General features: G+C 48.3%; 1 protein-coding gene across 1 annotated transcript; it reads left to right on the forward strand.

Annotated features, from left to right (window-relative positions):
* Window positions 1–508: 508 nt before the first annotated feature.
* On the forward strand, window positions 509–16,753 carry celf3a (cugbp, Elav-like family member 3a). Its single transcript, XM_068333921.1, has 14 exons — window positions 509–668; window positions 1,347–1,499; window positions 2,507–2,589; window positions 8,341–8,389; window positions 9,386–9,514; window positions 10,535–10,614; window positions 10,733–10,876; window positions 11,412–11,556; window positions 11,944–12,093; window positions 12,226–12,285; window positions 12,747–12,851; window positions 13,439–13,582; window positions 13,675–13,807; window positions 15,836–16,753. The coding sequence occupies exons 2-13, from the start codon at window positions 1,355–1,357 to the stop codon at window positions 13,800–13,802; spliced, it is 1,362 nt and encodes a 453-aa protein (XP_068190022.1). The 5' UTR covers window positions 509–668; window positions 1,347–1,354; the 3' UTR covers window positions 13,803–13,807; window positions 15,836–16,753.
* Window positions 16,754–16,819: the final 66 nt, after the last annotated feature.

Below are 16,819 nucleotides of genomic sequence, written 5' to 3' on the forward strand. Positions count from 1 at the left end.
TTGAATGTAATGAAATGAGGTATGTTTGTGTTTTAAAAATAAATAAATAAATAAATAGACACGTGACAACGACAACAACATCCAAACGAAAAAGGGTTTTAAAAACAACAACAAACAAACGACCGTTTTGACATTTTAAGCGTCAACGGTTCGTATTTTTCGTTTCCTCCGGGTCGGTAGTTTAGCGACGGTCCCTCGTGGCAGACATCACGGCTGGGGGGGGGCGGGATGGAGCGGAGATGGACAGGGAGGGAGACACCGGCTTACGACGTCAAAGGAGTACAGACACACACACACTCTCACACACACTCACACACACACACACTCACACACACACACACACACACACACTCACACGGGGAGCGGAGCAGCAGACCGACGGTCCCTCCGGTCTCCATCCGGTCCTCCGGTTCCGCCACCGGGAGTCATTTGAGGAGGGGGGGGGAGAGAAATAAAAAACACGGAACGTTTGTGGAAAAAACACGCGGATGAAGAGCGGACCGTCGCTGGAGGTGTCGTCGTAGGGGGAGGGGGGGGCGCAGGCCTGACGTTCGGTTCCGACCCGGTGAGACCCAATAAGTAAACAACAGCGTGGGGGGGGGCAGAAGAAAAAGAAGAAGAAAGGATCCACGGAAAGAGACGATTCTCCTCCACGAGCAGCACCACAGGTATGACGTGTGTGTGTGTGTGTGTGTGTGTGTGTGTGTGTGTGTGTGTGTGTGTGTGTGTGTGTGTGTGTGTGTGTGTGTGTGTGTTTTTAAGGGGGGGGGCAAACAAACAAACAAACAACAACACATCCAGGTCGTTGTTGTTATTGACAAAGAGCGGGGTGGTGGTGGGGGGTCTCCAGCTGTGTTGACAGACACGAACTGAAGGAGGGGGGGGGCACGGGACGTGAAGTGGGGGGGTTATGAGTAAAATCATATTTTATATTGTTTGTTTTTAAATCACCAGAATTTTTAAAATTCGGGTCAAATTTTTAAGCTTCTAATGAAATTTTTGTGTAAATTTTCTCATCTCTGACCCAAATTTTGCTTCCAGATATTAGAAAATGAACAATTTGTGCCCCCCCCCCCAGAATAAAACTCCTTAAAGGATCTGAGGCCACTTTTTTTTATTATTCATAGAATATTTTAATATTTCATCCTCGCCGTGATGAAATAAATAAAAACGGCCGCCGCCGCCGCGCCTCCACAAACTGTTATCTCATCCTGCTAACCCCCCCCCACCACCACCCCCCATCTGCACCTCCGTCCCCGGCCTCCTGTTTGCACCTCCTGTGTGGTGTGAATTCAAGCCCACAGGCTCCTGTCTGCTCTTCCTCACCTCCTCCTCCTCCTCCTCAGACTTCTCCATGAAGGAGCCTGACGCCATCAAGCTCTTCATCGGGCAGATACCCCGAAACCTGGAGGAGAAGGACCTGAAGCCCATCTTCGAGCAGTTCGGGAAGATCTACGAGCTGACCGTCATCAAGGATAAATACACGGGGATGCACAAAGGTGAGGGAGCGCTTGGTTTCTACTCTATGTCAGGAAGACGTTAAAGGTTTTTAATTCCACTGAAATTTTCAGTTTTTACCCCCGAAAAAAAAAGAAAAAGATTTATTTGGTTCAAATTTTATGTGGTGGATGGAATGCGCCTGTGCCTCGCGAGGCAAAATGCATGCTGGGAGATTTCCCGCCCCCCCCCCGTCACGCCTGTACTTCATGGAGGTGCTGCCGCGCGTCACGTGTTCCAAACAAAGATCCGTCGCTCAAAACGGAACGCTCCTCCGACGGACAGAATCCTCCTGAGGCACAGGCGCAGTCAGGATCGTAAAGGGATTGTTATGTTGGGGAGAGATTGTTAATTTAGTGGTCAGAGGTTTTTAATTCTAATTAAATGTTCACTTTTTACTTACCCCCCCCACCCAAAAAAAATATTTATGATTTAAAACAAAACAAAAAATTTAAAGTCAGAATTTGATTCAGATTTGGTTCAACTTTCCGAATTTTTACATCAGGGAATGAAAATATATAAAGATCCAAATCGACTGGAGTTTTTCCCCCCTGAGGCGCAGTGCATGCTGGGAGATTTCCATTCACACCTCCCTCAGTAAAGGATAAAAGAGTCCAAACAAAGATCCCCGCTCCTCTGAGCGATCCTCCTGAGGCACAGGTGGCGTCAGGCGAGCACCTTTAACGCCCGCTTTGCATAATTTTACATATTCATGAGGGACCTAAAGGTTAATGGCGGCGCGCGTGTGTGTGTGTGTGTGTGTGTGTGTGTCTGTGTGTGTGTGTGTGTGTTTGACCAGCGCGATATTAAAAACCCATTAAGAGCGTTTGTGTCTGAAAGCTCTCAGATATCAACGTTTAATAATCAAACGTCTCCAGAGATTCTTTATTGTTTGTTTATTCCTGTAAAAAAACACAAAGGAGGGGGGCGGAGTTTCAACCGAATCGACCAATCACACGCCTCCTAACGAGCAGGTGTGTGTATCTGATTTCTTCTTCTCTCTCTCCAGGATGCGCCTTCCTCACGTACTGCGCGCGAGAGTCGGCTCTCAAGGCCCAGAATGCATTGCACGAGCAGAAGACACTACCGGGGGTGAGTGTGTGTGTGTGTGTGTGTGTGTGTGTGTGTGTGTGTGTGTGTGTGTGTGTGTGCGTGTGTGTGTGTGTGTGTGTGTGTGTCCAACATCCTCACATTAGCATGCTAAGCTAAAGAAAGAGAGGGAATTAACAGAGTTTGACGTTCCGACCCAATCCCCCCCCCCCCTTTAGCTGACATGCTCTAATAAAGGTCAGCCCCCCCCCCCACACCCTCCCTTACTAACTCCCCCACCCCCCCTTAAGGTTTCATATGTGATGCATCCAGACACATCCATCCCGTTAAGGCGTGAGTCATCCGGCGGCGTGTCACGGGTCGAGTGATTTTGGCGGCTCTGATTTGCTCTGATGTCCCCACCCCCCCTCCCTGCCCCTGTGCCCCCCCCCACCCCCGCATCCATCTCCCCCTCTGAATCCTAATCAAAGTTAAACCTAGCTTTATTAGCATAGCCAGGCAGCAGGTGTGCTGCCAAATGACATTTCCAGAGCTAAATGTGACGAGACAGCGGCGCCTCTATAGGAGCGACGAGGCGAGACACAGGCGCACGCTGCTGCTTCCTCTTTTGTTAACAAGGCTTCAACCCCCCCCCCGCTTCCTTTAGGTTATTTTTGTCTGAATCTACATCATTCGCTTCTTTTTTTGGAAGCTCATGACTGGTTCACCAGGGGGGGTGAGGGGGCGGGGCATGGGAGGGGTGGGGGTTGTCGCTAATGGTTACCATCGATTATTTGCTTCGTCTTTTTCTGGGTAATCAATAGTTTTATCCCACGATAAAGACACGGAGATGCCAATTAAGTTTTTTACTTTTAGTTCAGAATATTTAAGATAAGATAAAATAAACTTTATTGACCCCAAACTGAAGGACTGCTTATTGATTAATCAATCTGAATTGATTGATCGGGTCTTAAATCGTTCCGGCTCCTCCGATGTGGGAATGTTTGGATTTTCTTTAGCCTGATGTGATAAAAACAGATCATCTCTGAGCGTTTGGGGGGGGCTTATCAATATTTCTGTACATTCCTATCGATCGATTGATCGATTGATCAATCGATCGGTGGGAGCGATCCAGTCAAATCCCCGTGGAACCCGTGATGAATAATCAATCAGGAGATTATTAAACTGTTGGATGGAGCCGTATCGATCGCTCCCCGCCGTCGCGGCAGGTGGGGGTATTATGGGATGTCGAGAAGAAATCCCATTGTTAGCGTGACGGTGGCGTGACCTTCCTGACCTCTCTCCAGGGGATCAGCGGCGCCGGTGCCTGGTGGTTAAACCCCGCCCTCTCCTCCTTACCTCTAATCCACAAGCTCAACCCCCCCCAACCCCCCCCGCGTTCCCTTGGTTTTCCTCCCCCCTCCCTGGGCTGAAGGAAAGAGGAGATGAAAACCATCTTATTAGCCGGGCGACGCCCCCACGGCGTGCGCCGCTGCCCCCCCCCCACCAGCTGCGGTGTAATTGCCATCTAATTGCACCTGCACCGCCAAAGATTAATTAACTTTGGCATCTCGTGGCTGGGGTGGTGCAAAAAGAAACAACACGGGGGTAATTATAGGACCTAGGGGGGCACGCTGGAGGGGGGGCGGAATGAGAATAGAGACGGTGAAGGACGCCGTTAACGCTGCGCCGCTGCCTCTTCCTCTTCTATTATTTTTAGGATTCGTCTCCAGGTGAGTCTGAAGGGTTTCCTCCTCCAGAGGGGGGGGGGGGGGGGGGGCAACAGATGGTCGTTCCGGGGGCCGCACCTGGCCCCCGTGTTTGATTTCAGGAGCGTCTCTGAGCGACGGGGGGGAGGAAAGGAAAGGGGGGAGGAGGAGGGGGCGTGGCGAAATTGGGAAAGGGAAGAAATCTGATTGGCTCTGCCAGGTGTGAGAACGGAGATGGGGGGGGGTGGAGTGGGGTGGGGGAGGGACAAAACGGAGTCCTTTAAAATAAAAACAGTGTAATTATGAATGAATTATGTAATTATAAATTTAACTCCTTTTTTTTTACCTTGTGGAGGTCAAACAGGTTTTTTCCCAGAATCCCTCACTCCGTCGATTTCTGATTGGAGCAGAGAAGAAAGTGTTAGGGCAGGTGTTTGCACTATCGTGGTTTAATGAAGTGTGTGTGTGTGTGTGTGTGTGTGTGTGTGTGTGTGTGTGTGTGTGTGTGTGTGTGTGAATGTGTGTGTGTGTGTGTGTGTGTGTGTGTGTGTGTGTGTGTGTGTGTGTGTGTGTGTGTGTGTGTGTGTGTGTGTGTTGGTTTTATTACTTGATGCTCTCAGGTTTCTTCATTCACCGTCCGTGGGGGCGCTGGGGGGGTGGGGGGTTGTTGGGTTGTGGTAAAATCTGAGCTGTGGGGCCTTCAGTGTTTAATCTGGTCGTATGGGGGTGGGGGGGACACAGGGTAGGGTGAGGGGGGGTAGGAGCGTCTGACTAATCTGACATTTACTCAGCCACCAGGACGGAACAGACGGGGGGGTTAGGGGGGTTGGGGGGGGTCTATCAATCGTCTGAAATAAATGCACGCACTAAAAATAGGATGTGCGACTGTGTGTGTGTGGGGGGGGGGGTTGTGGGTAAGGCGGGGGTGGGGGGGCACATTATTCACCCCAAATGTTTCTGCTGCAGAAATGTGTCTGCATCACCTGTTGGCATGACGACCAGGTGAACCGGCTGATGATGATGATGATGATGATGATGATGATGATGATGATGATGATGATGATGCACTCATGGGGGGCCCGCCTCTGCCCCCCTCCCCCACCCCCCAGAGGGGCCCCCTGTGAGGATGAATGCAGATTGGATTTCTAGAGGTGGTAAATGGGTGTGAACCGGATAAATGAAGGAGGGGGGGTTGGGGTTTAAGGGGGGGGGGGGGTGTTAATCAGGGAGGGGTGGGGGGAGGGAAGGTAGAATGAATGAAAGTTTGACATAATGAACGGAGGCTTGGGGGGGGGGGCAGTGTGTTTATCAGCTTAAGTACAGACATCTGTTACTGAGAAATAGAGTATTTGTGGAGGGGGGGGTGTGATGATAGGGAATGGTTGGGGGGGGCACCATTAAAAACATCCTGAAAGGGAAAAGTAGGACGCGGACCCTGATTGGGTTCTTACCCCCCCTCTGCGCCGCTGCGTCGACTCACAACGACACCACATGAATATTTAACAGTCACGTGTGTGTGTGTGTGTGTGTGTGTGTGTGTGTGTGTGTGTGTGTGTGTGTGTGTGTGGTATTGATCGGTGATCGGTGACTTTGTTTTCCTCCGTTGCGTTTGTGACGAAGAGGAGGATGAAAGAGCATCAGGAACAGGAGAGGAACATAACTGGGGGGGGGGGGGGTGGCAGGTTGATTACGGTCGCAGGTCTCGTTGCCTGGCGACGGCGGGGACCAGGGATGCCAGGTTGCTAGGCGACCGCCACGATGCAATGGCCAGCGCTGCGTGAAGGAGCGGAGGAGAGGCGCGCCCCGCCCCACCATCATCACACACACACACACACACACACAGAGAGAGAGGGGGGGGGGCAGAGAATATATTTACCATTCTGAGCGGCTGCTTCGAATGGATCCAAATTGGAAACGAAACACGTCGCTCGACGTCGCCACGGCGACGGCATTTACGCCCCAGGCGTCCAGATTATCATCCCAGAGGTGAGAGAATAATCATCATCGATTCGTCCCCCCACCCCCCATCCCCCACCCCCACCTGGAGGCGATCCGTCAGCCCGAACACGCCGTCGCCGCGGCGTTTAGAGGGTCATGCATCACGGCGAAGGGCTGAGCTGTGATTTGATTGGATAATCTATGGATTTAATATCTCATAATCCCAGTGAAACCCCCCCCACACACACACACACACCCCCCACGGCACCACAGAGCGGAAAGATTAAGGATGTGTGTTCACGCTGCTACCCAGTGTGTGTGTGTGTGTGTGTGTGTGTGTGTGTGTGTGTGTGTGTGTGTGTGTGTGTGTGTGTGTGTGTGTGTGTGTGTGTGTGTGTGTGTGTGTGTGTGTGTGTGTGTGTGTGTGTGTGTGTGTGCTGTACAGACTTAGAGGAGATGCTGTTCCTTCTCTGGAGGCAGACATTCAACAGGCGGCGAGCTGCTTTTGTTCCCCCCCCCTCTCTTCGTCCTCTTCTTCATCTTCCTCCTCCTCTTCTTCCTCCACCTTCACCCCCCCCCTCTCTAATCCCTCCCCCTGTCGACCTAGATTCGCCCTTTGTCCCGCCGTTTGTTCCCCTTCTCGTCTCATTACGGTCGGCCTTGTTTACCTGGTGTTGGGTTAGGTGGGGTGGGGGGGTAGGGGGGGCTGAGCGCTCTCGTCGCCACGGTTGCCATGATGACGACGACGGCTTGACGCGGCAGGGCCCCGGTTGCCGTGCCGATGTGAAGAGGCTGCCCCCGCCCTCCCTTCCCCTCCTGTTTATTCTGATTCTAAATCTCTGAACCATCTGCTGCTGATTCCACGGCGTCGATTCCTCCATTCAGCCTGAAGATCAGATCAAAGGTTTCACGGAAGATTCTGTCTTAACAAATCTGAATCATTTAAATGATCAGATTTACCAAATTTCACATTCAGATGCACGACGGAACTCTTATTTTGAAAGTTGCGCCTCACTTCCTGTGACACATTTTGATCGTGTTTTCTGAAAAGCATCTAATTTTTGCTCCGCATCCGATTGATAAAATTAAAATTTTACATCCTAATAAATTGCTTCCGGTCAAGTCTTTAAATTTCAAAATAAAAGCAGAATAAAATATAATGAATAAACAGCTGGAATATTGATCGGAACGCAGACGCGGCTAATGGATAGGCCCGTCCACTCGGGATGAACAAACAACTAACTACGACTTTCGTTTGAGCGATTGGAGCCCAGTTTTGAGGCTCCGCCCCTCCATTATCCCGTTAATTGTTGCGATCGATGGGACGTCCTCGTCCCGGGCCACGCCCAGCCCCTCTGCATCCGGACGCTGCTGTGGTGGTGACGGCGGCCGATCAATAGCATCTCCCGGTGACCGATCACGATCCGATCAATCGCTGACACCAGATCAGTGACTGGCTGAAATGTCACCAGCTCCATAATTAAGACCTTCATTAAGACGGAGTTAACAGCCCCCGCCCCCCCCACACCTTTCCCCCCTCCCCCCACACACCTGTCAATCATCCCCTCCCCCCGTTTGCCCTCTCTTGTTCGTTTCCTTTCAGAATATCTTTTCACCGTTTCGCTGCTCCGTACGTCTGAAAGGAGAGCTGCCAGCGCTCTGATGTGTGCACAATTTCAAATTGGGGGGGTGGGGGGGGGGGGTTGGCAGTGGGAGGGGGGGTTGATGGTTAAATAGTCGGGAGGACAATGACTGCAGAAAAAAAAAAAAAAGAGCCATTTCAGCTGCTCGTCTTTTGATGAATTATGAAAAGGTCGTCTCATCCTCCTGCGTGTCGTCTGCGTTTCCTCTCATCCGCCTTTGTTTTTCCAGATACCCCCTGCCCCCTCCCTCGACACCCAACCCCCCCCCCCCACATCTCCCTTCTCTTCCCTCTCAGGATCTCGCCATTCCAACGCCGCGCGCTCGCATAATCCAGATTAGCTGTGGCGCGCACTTAATCTTGCCGTGGGTGTGTTCTTTTCCCGGTCGCAGCGACGGACGGCGGGATTAGTGAATCATAATGGCAAATGTGGGCGTGTCAAGTGTGACATCACCATCTGGGCGTGTCAAAGTCCGTGTTTGGATGTTGTCGTGACGACCGTCTCCTCTCTCTCTCTCTTTGCAGATGAACCGTCCAATCCAGGTGAAGCCAGCGGACAGCGAGAGCAGAGGGGGTAAGACGCACCCGTCCCCGCCCACAAACCCCGCCCCTTTTTTGTTTGTTTGTTTATTAGGTTACATATAAACAAAACAAACCCGGTCTAATGTCACTTATGATTTTAAAACGCTCCCAAACATCCGAAGCAACACATTTTTCATTCATTTTCCTTCCTGAGCGTCGTTTTTTTGGGGTTTTTTTTAATTCCGTCTCTTTTCTTGACACGCAGTCGTTGGCCATTTCAACGAAACGTACGACACCCCAGGGAAGATTCCGGCTCAGTATTGTTAACGGCAGCGTGCAGAAATATCAGTCAAAGCTGAGATGTCCGAGTCGTGTCAGCTGTCAGCTGTCATGTCAGCTGTCGGGACGGAACTCGCTGGAAAAAGAAGAGATTTTTTTATTCAGGGACCGTCTTCTTTTTCCAGCCTGAAATTTATTTAATTAGAAAAAAAACAAATTTTACGAACAAAATTCTTATTTACAACTTCCTCGAGGGGACGGAAACAAACGAAACCAACACACACACAAAAAAAGTGCTTTTCTAAATATTTAAATATATGTATTTGCGCATCTGTTGTTGTTTACCGCTTTTAAAAATAAACAGGAAGTAGAAGGGGCGTCACGTGTTGGACGTGATGAAACACGCGTGTCCTGATCCGGACAGACGGAGCGGCTTCTCTGACAACACACAGGGTGACGAATGTTTGAGTCACGGCCAACTGCTGTGTGTTTGGTTGTTTGTTTGCTGTCATGTTGCCTCCACTGCCCCCTGGTGGCGGCGCCAGGCACTGCAGCTCGACGTCCGCCCTGATTTGTGGCTTCTCATCACGCCGTTATCCGTTATTCATGCGTACAAAAGCGTCGCCTCCTTCACCTCCTTCTCCCTCCTCTTGTGTCACCTTTCCCATAAAATATCCACTCCGGTAATCTCACTCGACTTATTATCCTGTTTTTTCTCTCCCTCCGGTCCCCCCTCCCATCCCATCTTGGTGATCTACTTCCCCTTTAGAAGACAGGAAGTTGTTTGTGGGCATGCTGGGAAAGCAGCAGACCGACACGGACGTGAGGAAGATGTTCGAGCCGTTTGGCAGCATCGAGGAGTGCACGGTGCTGCGGGGGCCGGACGGCACCAGCAAAGGTAACCCGCGGGACACGAGGGGTTAATCATGCATGTGCATGATAACACAGAGATTAACACGCATGCAAATGAAGTGTGACACGGGATTAGAAAGAGAAAAATTAATTTCCTTAACATCCCAACCACCTGGACTTCTACGCCTCAAATTAGATTACAGGATTAAATTAAATTATCGTCTCTTTTTTACGTTCCTTTAAACGTTTTTAAAAACCGTGAACGTCCGATACGACGTGGGAGGCTTTTGTAAAATTCCAGGATCCGGTATTCAAAAGATGCCGGTCTTTGAGCGTCACTTTCCACCCACTGAGGCCCCCGTTAATGTGCCCCAACACCAGCTAATAGTCTGGTCCCAGAACGTTAACGCATTAAGTTTGAACCATCCGAGTGGTTTGAAAGGTGGAAACGGATGGGAACGCCTCCCGATCCGCCCACCAGGTGTTTTTTATTCACCTGTTAGAATTAAAGTTCACATTAAACCACATGTGCCAAGCTCATGGCCCCCAGGGGCCGAATGTGGCCCTCCACGTCATTTTATGTGGCCCACCGTGAGAGCATAAAAGGAGAGTGTTTAAAAATACATAGATCAAAAGTGTGATTTGATCTGAAACTACATTTCCCACAATGCAGTACTTCAGCCCATGTCAGGTCGGTTTAACCATTTGCGCCGCGTTAGCATCGACGTAGCCTACGCTAACGGCTCTGATGTTTCCCTCATGAATCACAGCCGCTCGGGTCTCTGTGCGTTTGCTGCGGGTAGGCGTGACTAATGGTGCAATGGCTTATGGGTCGTGGCTAATGATGCGTTCGCTGGTTTACAGACGCTGATTGATGAAGCGATGAACGGCTTGTGGACCGAGTTTAATGACGCGGCAGAAACCGATGGAGCACTCCGTGTAAAACGGCTCCTAATGTGTTTTTAAAAGGAAGTTGTTCCCGTGTGTGTGTGTGTGTGTGTGTGTGTGTGTGTGTGTGTGTGTGTGTGTGTGTGTGTGTGTGTGTGTGTGTGTGTGTGTCATGTAGGGTGTGCGTTCGTGAAGTACCAGAGTAACGCAGAGGCCCAGGCCGCCATCAACGCTCTGCACGGGAGTCGTACTTTACCGGTGAGGCCTACACACACACACACACACACACACACACACACACACACACACACACACACACACACACACACACACACACACACACGGTTGTTTTCTGATGCTTTCCATCACCTCTCAGGGCGCCTCCTCCAGCCTGGTGGTGAAGTTCGCCGACTCGGAGAAGGAGCGGGGGCTCCGGCGGATGCAGCAGGTGGCGTCTCAGCTGGGGGTCATCAGCCCCATGACCCTTCACCTCGGAGCGTACAATGCCTACACGCAGGCTGTGAGCACACACACACACACACACACACACACACACACACACACACGGACGCTAAACCCAAAAGGGAATACAGTGGTACCTCTACTTACGAATCCTCTGCCATTGGCTACTACCCAGCATCCTGGCATCCCATTGGCTCAGAGGGCCCTCTGTGTGGAGCCGGGTCGGTGTCTCTGCAGCGTCCTCGTCATTCGGCCCCCGACCCCTGAGGAGTTCTGATAGTTTTACGTAAACGTATGGGAAACACGTCTCTACTTACGAAATTTCTTGCAGAACCAATTAATTTCGTACGTAGAGGTACCGCTGTATTTAGAACGTGCAGATAAAGCTGTACGGAGGCGGGGCTAAATGACGGGGGGGGCGGGGGGCGTCTGGAGAACGGAGTGAGTCACCAGAGGACAGCATCGACCTCCACTGGAGGTCAAACCGGAGACTCTTTTCTAATATAACAAATTTCAAGCCTCTTCTTCCAGCCGCCGCCCAGAACGCCGTCTCACCCTCCCTCCCTCCCTTTCTCCCCCCCCGCCCCCCCCAGCTGATGCAGCAGCAGGCACTGGTGGCCCAGTCGGCGTACCTCTCTCCCGTCGCCACGGTGGCGGCGGTGCAGATGCAGCAGCTCGCCGCCCTCAACCCCAGCAGCATCATCGCCACGCCGATCGCATCCATCACCCCCTCCTCAGGTAAAAATGGGGGGGAGGGGGGGGGCGACCGCGTCTAGACCGGCCGTCCTTGATTCAATTTGGGCTTGAAATATGAGGACGGATACGCAAAGGAGAGGCGGATGGAAGAGGATGAAACAACAAGCATCGTCTGCGTCTGCAGAGGGAAGCTATCGACCAATCAGCATTCAGGAGCATTTAAATCAACCAATCAGCATTCAGCAGCCATGGTTTCTTTTATTAGCTCCAACTATTGATTTATTACCAAATGATCAGCCGCTTGTTGTACGTTTTATTCCTGATTAGCAATATTAGCACCGGGGTGTTAGCATGTGTTAGCAAGTGTTAGCGTGTCGCTCAAAAAACACCGTCAACCCCCCCCCCCCCCAAAAAAAAACGTGTGTGCAGGAACCAGCACTCCACCCTCCATCGCGGCCACGCCCGTTCCCGCCCTGCCCCCGCCCATCGCCGTGAACAGCTACGCCTCTGTGCCGGCCCCGCCCAACAGCCAATCAGCAACCGAGGCCCTGTACACCAATGGCGTTCATGCATATCAAGGTAAACAGATTAAACGTGTTTGACGTGTGTTCCTGGAGGTTTCTTTGTGTGTTTGCGGTCGGTGACGGTGACGATGTGTGTGTGTGTGTGTGTGTGTGTGTGTGTGTTTGTGCGTGTGTGTGTGTGTTACAGCTCAGAGTCCGGTCCTGGACCCCCTGCAGCAGGCCTACACCGGCATGCAGCACTACACCGGTGAGCTAACCTCACGGATGCTAATGTTAGAAATGCATTGTGGGTATTTGAAGCATCGCGCTTCGAGTCACATGATCACATTTACCTTTTCTTGTTCCGTTTGATGTAAAATCCGACCAAACACACTCCGCTTCTTTCTAAGCTTCTGGTTCCAGGAAGTCACCTCTCCGTCTGCACACCTTTAATGCAAAACAGATTTATTCCCATAATGCACTGCCATTACCTTTTGCACTCCCCCGAACGCCTCGTGCTGCATGTGTTAAATAGAAATACACATCCCCGAGTTAAAACATGCACATATATTATAAAAAAAATGTAAATAACCTGCAGCTCACCAGAGTTCTGCAGAACGTCAGCGGGTTCTGGTGAACCTGTGTGGGGGGGGGGGCAGCGCCGTCATGTGATGTGATGTCCGGGGTTGTTTTGGCGACCTTTGCTCACCGGTGTCTTCTCTCCACCAGCGACCTACCCCGCTGCCTACAGCCTGGTGGGGCAGCCGTTCCCCCACCAGCCCACCCTGGTGGCCCAGCAGCCCCAGCAGCCCCAGCAGCTGCAGCAGCGAGAGGGTAGGACCCCGAAGGGGGCTTTTATAACGTTTAATTTAAGGTGGTGAATGGATGATCAGGATTCTGGAGGCTAAATTTATTGTTGTTTCCATAAAACATGGAATTTAAATCAAAGAGTGTCGAGAAAAGGAGGTAAAATATATCAAAACATCTAAAATAATAAAATATTAACTGAATATTTCCCCATTTAAAATAAATAACATGATTTTAATTTCTTCCAGTCTTGTAAAGAAGCCTCAAACCCCCCCTAAATTATGAAAAAAAAAAATTTTTTATCAACCAATAGACATGCAGACTTTACCTTTGTATAATTAATAATAATAATAATACGTTTTCTTCTTCGTCTTCAATTAATAATAATAATAATATAAATAATTAGTAAGAATAATTAATCATAATAAAAAATTAATAATAATAATGATAATAATAAACATAAATTATAAATAAAGCTAATTCCTTAATTCTAGTAGAAGTATTTTGTTTTATTTGGTCCTGATCCGTCCTATGAATCTGCCTCTACGCTCTTCTGTGTCATCTGACTCTGATCTGACTGATGCCCCCCCCCCCGTCCTGTGTTCTGCCTGCAGGTCCTGAGGGCTGTAACATCTTTATCTACCACCTGCCTCAGGAGTTCACCGACTCCGAGATCCTGCAGATGTTCCTGCCGTTCGGAAACGTCATCTCCGCCAAGGTGTTCGTGGACCGCGCCACCAACCAGAGCAAATGCTTCGGTGTGTGACCGCCGCTGACGCCGCCGCCCCGCCCCCTCCCCTTCAAATTTACAGTCACCTTTTTTTTTTTTTTACTTACATGTTGGGTTCAGGGTTCGTGAGCTTCGACAACCCCTCCAGCGCCCAGACGGCCATCCAGGCCATGAACGGCTTCCAGATCGGCATGAAGAGGCTGAAGGTGCAGCTGAAGAGGCCCAAGGACGCCAACAGGCCTTACTGAAGGAGGTGAGGGGGGGGGGCACTGATGGACAGCTGGAAATGTGTGTGGAAGTTAAAGAGACAGAGAGGATGTAATTGGGGGGCTGTCTGTCATGTGGAACTGAAGAAGTCGATAGCCCTACAGTAGATTAGCTTTAATGAGCTGCAGCGCTCGTTTCAAATGGATCGTGGAGGGGAGGGGGGGGGGGGTGTAGTGGGAGTGGTGGGGGTCAAATATTCTGTCTAACCAGTGTTCTGTCGCAGGATTAATTCATTTCTTTTACTTTTTTTTTTTCCATTTATTGTATTTGTGCCATAAAACACCCCCCCCCCGTCTCCAGACGGTTTATCGTGAAGACGTGCGTCGCTAAAATTCCCCCCCCCCAACATCTTCCGTCTCGATGCGTCGTAAGTCACCTGGCCTGTGTTGGTTGCTGTGGCGATATTTACTGCCTGTGATGGTTGCCGTTAGCAGTTTTTTTGTTGTTTTTTTTTGGGTTACCGTGGCGACCGTGAGCTGTGTTTGGTGCGTTGTGGAGTTTCCTCTTATTTTTTGTCCTGGTTTTTTTTTTGAACCCTTTCAAACGTGAATCAATAACCGCGTCTGTAAGTCATTGATTATCATGACATTCAGGTTTTTTCTTTTTTTTAAAGACAACAAAAAGTTTAAATGATAGAATTCAACTTCCTGTCCATCATTCATGGATGTTTTAGGATTATTTTCTTTTTTCCCCATTTTTGATTCCTTTTTCTTTGTCTTTGTCTGTCATGATGATCATTCTCACACCTTCCCTCTGTTTAGTTGGTTGCTGTCGTAGTGTTTCGGGTTTTCCTTTGGCTGTAAATTAATTCCAAGTGACTTTTTGTGCCTGAATTTTGTTTTTATTTTTTTGTGCGACTGTAAATGTTGTGAACGTTCTCCTGTAAATGATTCTCAACACGTAGGAACGAATGAGATGAGCAGACGGTGCGTGCTTCTGTGTTTTTATGTGTTTTGTACCAACTTGATGTGTAAAGACGTTCGTGTGTGTGTGTGTGTGTGTGTGTGTGTGTGTGTGTGTGTGTGTGTGTGTGTTGTACCAACTGAGACAGTCTTCTAGGAGACTTTGGCGAAAGCTATGTGGTTCCTGTGACGCGTGCTGCTGGCTGAGGAACTGAATTCCTCTGTAGGAATTAAAAATAATTTTAAAAAGTAATAAAAAAAAATGTATGTGCTGGGAAAAAAGGAATATGAGATTTTTATTTCTAATAAAAATAAAAATTATCACCAAAAAAAAAAATCCATCTAAGGAATTAACACGTTTACATTAAAAACCTCTTAACATCCAGATTTTTAGTGTATTTATTACTAAATCACGTATTTGCAAATGCACAAAATTAAAGTTAGCAGGTTTTTTTCATTATATTAACAATAATCCAGGTTTCTTTGTAATAACAGCCTGTTAAGAGGTTTTTAATATAATTAATACATCGTTATGATCTCATGCATCTTTGGTTTTACATTTAGATGAACTTGCTTTACACTAAGATTTTAAATCAGACAAACGGGGGGAACCTGCAGCTTCCATGTTTACAGCAAATCAAGTATTTTGGCAGCTGATCTGAAACCTAAAACTTTTTTTTCCTCCCTGAGATTCTACCGTTTTGTTGAACGACACCGTTCTGAATATCATTAGAATAAATTTTTCTTCCGCTGCTTTCTAAAAATCCCCCTCCAGAATTCTCTACTGTGCATGTTCTGAATTAATTTGTCTGCCAAAAAAAAAAAAAAAAGAGACGACAAAATATTTTCCAAGAACGTTCAGCAGTACGACTGTCACTGTGTCGGTTTACATGGACACTCTTTAATTACTGAGCCTCCCCTGAAGCGTCAGTGCAAGAAGTGTGTGTGTGTGTGTGTGTGTGTGTGTGTGTGTGTGTGTGTGTGTGTGTGTTTGCAGACACCTTTCCATTTCCAATGTGTGTCTGATTGGGTTTTAAACGCTCTGTGCTTCCCTCCCCCTTCCCCCTCTTCTTCTTCTTCTTCTTCTTCTTCTTCTTCTTCTTCACCTCCAGGAAAAGAGTTCAATCAAGGAAACCACTCGGGATGTCCCAGCCTTTTTTTGGTTGTTTTGACCAAACCTGCATAGCACAGGAGCAACACTTCGCATAAAAGCAGCATCTCACGTATGTGCTTAACGAAAAATAACAACTACAGTACAGCAGTCATATCGGCAAACAAAACGCAACCACAGAATCAGCATCCGCAATATTCTGAAGTGCTCCAGATTTCCTGATCATTCCACACCTGGATTCATTTATATTATGTACATAATCTATTGTCGGCAATGAGATTTACATGTTAAGAAAAAAAAAAAAAAAAGCATATCACTGATGTTATTCTACTGAACAGGGTTTTACTGTATAGTGTGATTTTGTGGTCTATGGCGTTAAAAGAAGGCCAGTATGCACAGTCGGAGGCAAAAGAAAATACTATTCTGTATGATTACCACTGGTAATATTGTTATGTAGAGTTAGTTTTATTATTTATACGTAAATTAAAAACATGGGGTAACGATTAAACTGGAAGAGAATCTGATTTCCTCTCACTGTACATACCTTGGTTCTAAAAATGGAGTTAAAAAAAGGACTTATCGAGTAAAGATTCTCCGCTGCCGCCGCTTTTCAAATTAACGTGGAAAGGAAGGGCTGGGAATTTTTTCTATCTTGATTTTTTTACGTTTTAATTTATTTGGTAATCAATTTGATGAGGGAGGGGGAGATGTGACAATTCCTTTTTTTTTTAATTTAACATGAAGAAAAACAGAACATTCCTGTGGTCTTCTAGACAATAAACACACTTATTATAGAGTTTTTAATTACATAGATGGAAGTTAAAAAACAAAACATAATGTTTCTTTATTTATTCTCTACAATCGCTGTTTTAAAACTTATGTCTTTAAAAGAAAATAAAGTACAATTTAGAAAATAAAATGTTTATGTGTCTATTTAACTGTCATGACGTGATTTCCCCAAACATGTCATCTTTATTCTGAGGGA

Source organism: Antennarius striatus, chromosome 14, assembly GCF_040054535.1.
Source record: "Antennarius striatus isolate MH-2024 chromosome 14, ASM4005453v1, whole genome shotgun sequence".
Taxonomy (NCBI): Eukaryota; Metazoa; Chordata; class Actinopteri; order Lophiiformes; family Antennariidae; genus Antennarius; species Antennarius striatus.

Bases quoted from the DNA above. Each gene is read 5' to 3' on its own strand.
- celf3a (XM_068333921.1), top strand. From the start codon at position 1,355: ATGAAGGAGCCTGACGCCATCAAGCTCTTCATCGGGCAGATACCCCGA. The intron at 11,557-11,943 runs GTAAAAATGGGG...ACGTGTGTGCAG, and splicing joins ATCCATCACCCCCTCCTCAG to GAACCAGCACTCCACCCTCC. The intron at 12,094-12,225 runs GTAAACAGATTA...TGTGTGTTACAG, and splicing joins TGGCGTTCATGCATATCAAG to CTCAGAGTCCGGTCCTGGAC.